This window comes from Oncorhynchus clarkii, chromosome 7, assembly GCF_045791955.1.
Source record: "Oncorhynchus clarkii lewisi isolate Uvic-CL-2024 chromosome 7, UVic_Ocla_1.0, whole genome shotgun sequence".
NCBI lineage: Eukaryota > Metazoa > Chordata > Actinopteri > Salmoniformes > Salmonidae > Oncorhynchus > Oncorhynchus clarkii.
In genome coordinates, this window is record NC_092153.1 from 15,346,428 (window position 1) to 15,353,262 (window position 6,835).

The 6,835-nt window shown below is 42.4% G+C and overlaps 1 protein-coding gene across 1 annotated transcript in view; it reads right to left on the reverse strand.

Annotated features, from left to right (window-relative positions):
* The window catches only part of LOC139412930 (TRAF2 and NCK-interacting protein kinase-like), a 60,836-nt gene extending 57,522 nt beyond the window's left edge, over positions 1–3,314 (reverse strand). The window contains exon 1 of the mRNA XM_071159818.1: positions 2,925–3,314. Coding sequence (XP_071015919.1) covers positions 2,925–2,981 — 57 coding nt within the window. The 5' untranslated portion in view covers positions 2,982–3,314. The remainder of the gene's footprint in view (positions 1–2,924) is intronic.
* Between the last annotated feature and the right edge of the window lie 3,521 nt (positions 3,315–6,835).

The following is a 6,835-nucleotide window of genomic DNA, read 5'->3' on the forward strand; positions in this document are numbered from 1 at the left end:
CTCTGCTGATGAATCTTATTCTCTGTTCAGCTCCTCGTGAGGCCTTGTATACATTCTTCAAACTCTATGGCTCTAAAAAGTGTGTGTGTGTGTGTGTGTGTGTGTGTCTACGGAAAGAGTGTGAAGAAGGGGGTCTTGTGGCTCCGCGGGAAATTAGGTCACCCAGACACATTCAGGGGGAGACATTTGAGTACAACACACCCAGATAGTTCATGAATAATATGCTTGTTGGTCAGTTCTGGGGCGTAGGTGGGTTTAAGTTGAGAGTGTCTATATAATGGCTAGTGCTCTGGCCAAAAGTAATGGAGGATAGGGTGTCATCTGTGACATAACTGGCACTCAATCTCTCTCTTTCTCTCACTCTCCATCTAGTTCTCTCTCCCTTCCTCGTTCCCCCTTTTTCTTTGTCTCTCTCATTCATCAGCTCCTCACCCTACACCTATGTGTGTGTGTGTGTGTGTGTGTGTGTGTGTGTGTGTGTGTGTGTGTGTGTGTGTGTGTGTGTGTGTGTGTGTGTGTGTGTGTGTGTGTGTGTGTGTGTGTGTGTGTGTGTGTGTGTGTGACTGAGTGTGTGGTCAGTGCTGTCCTGCTGATCTGTTGTCTGTTGATATCATCAGCTGACTGCCTGGCTTCTGACTGTGCGTGTGGGTGTGCTGTATCACCAATTCTCTGACCACTTCTCAGTCAGGATTTCCCAACACACACACACACACTCATCTGTCCAGCGGTTCCTAGGCCAGTCTAGCCAGTGACCCACTAACCAGTGGATTAATGTCTGCGACTGACTGGTGGAGAACTGTAATCCACACAGGCCACTGCACAGCTCAGCTAGACTGTCTCTGCCCAACCTGGCAACCTCAATAGGCCACTGTACATCTCGGCTACACTGGCTCGTCCCAACCTGGCAACCTCAATAGGCCACTGTACATCTCGGCTAGACTGGCTCTGCACAACCTGAACAGGCCACTGCACATCTCAGCTAGACTGGCTCTGCACAACCTGAACAGGCCACGGTACATCTCAGCTAGACTGGCTCTGCACAACCTGAACAGGCCACGGTACATCTCAGCTAGACTGGCTCTGCACAACCTGAACAGGCCACTGTACAGCTCAGCTAGACTGGCTCTGCACAACCTGAACAGGCCACTGTACAGCTCAGCTAGACTGGCTCTGCACAACCTGAACAGGCCACTGTACAGCTCAGCCAGACTGGCTCTGCACAACCTGGCAACCTCAATAGGCCACTGTACAACTCAGCTAGACTGGCTCTGCCCAACCTGGCAACCTAATCATGCTACTGTAGAGTTCAGCTATAGACTGGCTCTGCCCTCTACCAAAATGTCAACCCTGACTCTGTCCTCATCCTTACCATGACACCAACCCAATCTGGCAAACCGGGATGTCAAATGGCTCCCTATATGTACAGTTCTATGTCATATTGTGAGTTCTGTTATGTAATGGAGATTCTAGAATGACATGAAAAAACTGCCTATCATCCTTTATACTAGTCTGTGTACCTGTCTGTGGGTCATAGCTTATATCTATATACATTACCTGACCACACACACACACAAACAAATGCAAACGCACACACAGCATCTTGCAGAGTAGGTGTATCCATCATGCAGTGTGTGTGTGTGTGTGTGTATGTATGTGTGTGTGTGTGTGTGTGTGTGTGTGTGTGTGTGTGTGTGTCTTTTCTCAGGGTTCACAAAATAACCAGAGAGTGCAGTAACAGTAGCCTACAGACCCAGTCTACACTCTTAGAAAATAAATAGCCATTTAGAACCATAAAGGGTTATTTGGCTGTCCACATAGGAGAACCCTTTGAATAATCACTTTTGGTTGCAGGTACAACCCTTTTGGGTTCCATGTAGAACCCTTTCCACACAGGGTTCTACATGGAAACCAACACAGTTATACCTGCAACCAAAAAGGGTTCTACCTGGAAACAAAAAGGGTTCTCCTATGGGGATAGCCGCAGAACCCATTTGGAACCATTTTTTCTAAGAGTGCACAGACAACACAGTCTACAGGTAGCCTAGCCACTAGCATTACTGGCTTAGCAGAGTTTAGCATCTACACTGATGGTTATACCAACATATAACCATATTGGCATATGCAATATATCAAGGTAATGTAAAATAGACAATATACAGTATGACATGTAAATAGATACTTAGTGATTATTTAATAGTATCCTTTGTAGAGGACTCTCTCTACCCACTCTCTCTACCCATGTTTAACAGTGAGTGACGTGTTGTTCACGCACACACACACACACACACACACACACACACACACACACACACACACACACACACACACACATGCATGTGTGTGTGTGTGTGTGTGTGTGTGTAGGCTACATTCCACCGCGGACTGGCTCAATGAAAGCGACATATTCAGACCTAAAAACCGAGACCACCGAAGCACCCCCCCCCCCCCCCCCCCCCCCCCCCCCCCATGACATCAGATTACACTGCTATGCTGTCATGCCATTTCATACCTACCATTGTTTACCTTGCTAAATCGTTAGTAAATCAGCAGAAAGAGAAACACTTGGTTGACGTTCTTCCACTGAGTATGTTCATATGTGGTGTTACATTGTATAACCACCTGCCATTAGGCTATGAACAGTGCTATATAGGCCTGCACAATTCTATATTCGGATATGTTTTGCTCATGCACAAACATCGGTAGGCCAGTCTGCCATGTTGGTGGCTGTAGGGAGGGATGGGGAATTTGACCCATTTTAGAAGCGTTGTATCTCTCTCTCTCACAATCACACACACGCGCGCGCGCACACACACACACACACACACAGACACACACACACACACAGAGAGAGAGACACAGAGAGAGGGTAGTAGTCATCTCTGATACTGAAACAGATACATGATGTAGACCCGGGTTTATCTTACCCGTAGAGCAGACAGGTCGATCTCATCCAGACTCCGGGCAGGGGAATCAGTCGCCATGATTAAAATTAAATATTATCAAAATCACCAGAGTCAGAAACCATCCAGACAACGAGACCACGGAGTAAATGCCCTTGGCCCCCGCTATAGGCTGCCTTCTTCCACGGGGAAACAAGCCTGCCTACCTCTTTCTCACCGATAAGCGATCGAGAGATTGCGACTGAGACCGAAAGAGAGAGAAAATAAAAAAAGAGAGCATATAATATATCCCCGTTTGTCAGTAGGTTTAGAGGTGACCGACGTTAAAAAAGCCTGCTAGAGCAGAGATGCTGGTGTGTGACTATAATGGGACGTGAACATGATCAGCAGCAGCACCGAATCCATGTCTCTTCAACCGACAGAGCGAGAACTCACGGTTTGCTGGCTGCAGATGCTCTTGAGCAATGTCAATCAAAGACACCACGGGCGGGGCAAATCTGTAAACCACGCCCACTCCAGAGGATTGCCCAATTGAATTATTTGAACTCGGTAGAGACCAAAGGAGTTTCCAGAGTAAGCCATCCCTGACACCGGGGTGTGGTAACTGGTTTGTCTAAAGTTTAGTAATGATGTTATGTAAAGTGGGACTTTTTGTAAAAGGGATTTCTAAATAAAAACATAGCAATGTATCAAACTACTTGAGTAGAAAAAGGGCCAATCGACTTTGTTGTACGTACATAACATCCATGTAGACGTCATACACTTGGTCACAACTCTTTCATATTGAAATGTTTCAGAAGGTATGTTTGTGTTATGAACATAGTGCTGTGTACAGGAACTAATCAGACGTTCAGAATAGAGAAGTTTCATTCAATGCGGCCCATTTAGTTCTTTTTGTTTGGTTTTATTTGTCCTTTATCCCATTGAGAATGTGTTTTATAACAGAGAGCTCAAGGCAATAGAATATAGATTATTCCTGAGAATAGAACAGAGTAGAGATGTTGTCATTAGAATATAACAGAATGGGTATGTTTCAACAGAACAGAATATAAATGATTCAATAGAGTAGAAAGTATTAAATAGAACAGAGTAGAAATTATTCCTGAGAATAGAACAGAGTAGAAATGATTCCCGAGAATAGAACAGAGTAGAAATTATTCCTAAGAATAGAACAAAACATAGATGATTCCTGAGAATAGAACAGAGTAGAAATGATTCCTTAAGAATAGAACAAAACAAAGATGATTCCTGAGAATAGAACAGAGTAGAAATGATTCCTGAGAATAGAACAGAGTAGAAATAATTCCTAAGAATAGAACAAAACATAGATGATTCCTGAGAATAGAACAGAGTAAAAATGATTCCTAAGAATAGAACAGAGTAGAAATGATTCCTAAGAATAGAACAAAACATAGATGATTCCTGAGAATAGAACAGAGTATAAATGTTACCTGAGAATAGAACAGGGTAGAGGTGTGTTGTCGTGACCTGTCACTATAACAGAGAAATACTCTGGAACTGTTTTGGTCGGAGATCAGGATTATAAGGATTAAGCCAAAACAACACATGCAGAGAAACTAAAGAATTGGGCTCTTTCGGTATCACTATACCAAAATAAGACATGTTAATTGAACATTTACAAAATCAAACATTTATATTATATTATACATAAATTAAGTTATTACATTATAATGATTACAGACAAATACTCTCGGAACTGTTTGTTAAACTGTCATGATTCAAATCCCCCAAAGGATTACACAGATAAGAAAACCCCAGAATGGAAACCCCAGGAATTGTGGCCGGTTTGAAGATGGGCTAATCTTGTACTCATCCAGAGAAGCCTCCAGTCATCCAGGTGAGAAATCTACAGACAGGTTTATCTTGTTTTCCCAATAACTTCTTAGGAGCTATTAGTCATTCATGCCATTAAATCAAATCACTTTTTTTTATTTAAATGTCACATGTGCCAACTACAACAGGAATACAACCTTACAATGAAAGGCTTACTTACGAGCCCTAAACCAACAATGCAGTTTAAGAAAATCCCTAAAAGTAAGAATAACAAGAATAACAATAAGAATAACAAATAATTAAAGGGCGGCAGTAAATAACAATAGCGGGGCTATATACAGGGGGAACCGGTACAGAGTCAACGTGTTACTGTGTCAATGTGCGGGGGGAACCGGTCTCAAGGTAATTGAGGTAATTATGTACATGTAGGTAGAGTTATTAAAGTGGTATCAAAGCCAATACCAAACTCAGCCAAGTTGATGTCAAAGCCAGGCACGGCTATTATCACATCTTGCCTTCCAACAACAACAAGTTTGTGTATGTGTGTGGGTGTGGTGTTTTGCGATATGTCTGCAGGCGTGTGTGCAGGTCTGTTTTCCTGTGAGACAATTGTTGTTTTCTTCATCTAGTCTCTTCCATGGAATCACCTGAGCATGTCCCGCCCTGTTTCCCCTAGAGTGCAACGACACAGAAAGAGAGAGAAAGAGCGAGAGAAAGTGGATGAGACAGAGACACGGGAGAGAGAGGGAGAGAAGGGGGAGAGAGTCATAGACTGTTCTCTCTGCTACCGCACGGCAAGCAGTACTGGTGCGCCAAGTCTAGATCTGAAAGGTTCCTTAACAGATTCTACCCCCAAGCCATAAGACTGCTGAACAATTAATCAAATGGCCACCTGGACTACTTACATTGACATTGACTAAATTTCCTCTGTGTGTACTGTAAAATATGCTACTTACTGTTCATGATATCTGCTCCAATTAATGCCTACTCTTTCATTCAAATGTGAAGATGCAAAGAAGAAGCCAAAACACATCTACATACAAAAATGACTATTCTGTACCTAAGGGTGACATAATATTTCCCCAATACCAACCGTCAGCTTACCAAATCACATACTACATTGATCGATTTAGCAAAATATTATCAGTAGTTGGATTTGACCCCACCACTCGAGCAGAGACTACAACCTTGACTAGGCACCGTACACCTCTCGGCCATCCTGACTCCGTAGGAGCAGCACATGGTCTAGGTCTGTAAGGACTACATGAGGTCTAAATCTGTAAGGACTACATGAGGTCTAAATCTGTATGGACTACATAAGGTCTAAATCTGTAAGGACTACATGAGGTCTAAATCTGTAAGGACTACATGAGGTCTAAATCTGTAAGGACTACATGAGGTCTAAATCTGTAAGGACTACATGAGGTCTAAATCTGTAAGTACTACATGAGGTCTAAATCTGTAAGGACTACATGAGGTCTAAATCTGTAAGGACTTACATGAGGTCTAAATCTGTAAGGACTACATGAGGTCTAAATCTGTAAGGACTACATGAGGTCTAAATCTGTAAGGACTACATGAGGTCTAAATCTGTACGGACTACATGAGGTCTAAATCTGTAAGGACTACATGAGGTCTAAATCTGTAAGGACTACATGAGGTCTAAATCTGTAAGGACTACATGAGGTCTAAATCTGTAAGGACTACATGAGGTCTAAATCTGTAAGGACTACATAAGGTCTAAACCACCAAATGTGTCTATTATAACATACTTAATTTTTCATTGTAATGACTTGCTGTAGAAAGTGTTTCAGTAAAAATAGAAATAGGAATATTATATTATTTATTTTTCTTCACTCAGAAGAACAAAAGAAAGAAAGAAAGAAAGAAAAAGCCCAGGGTGTAGATACATCGTCTCACCACTAAGGGGCACTAAAGGAACATGGGAACTGGTATTCATATCATGTACATGCACTGTATTTTAGCTGTATTTCCATGTTTGTGAACAGGGCTGATCGATATTAATGAATTCATTCATCACCTGTTCTGTCATCCAATCAGAATTCAGGCCATAGAGAGTAAAAAGGAAGGTAAAGACAGTGGTCTAGAGATTCAATCAAATCAAATCCAACTTTATTTGT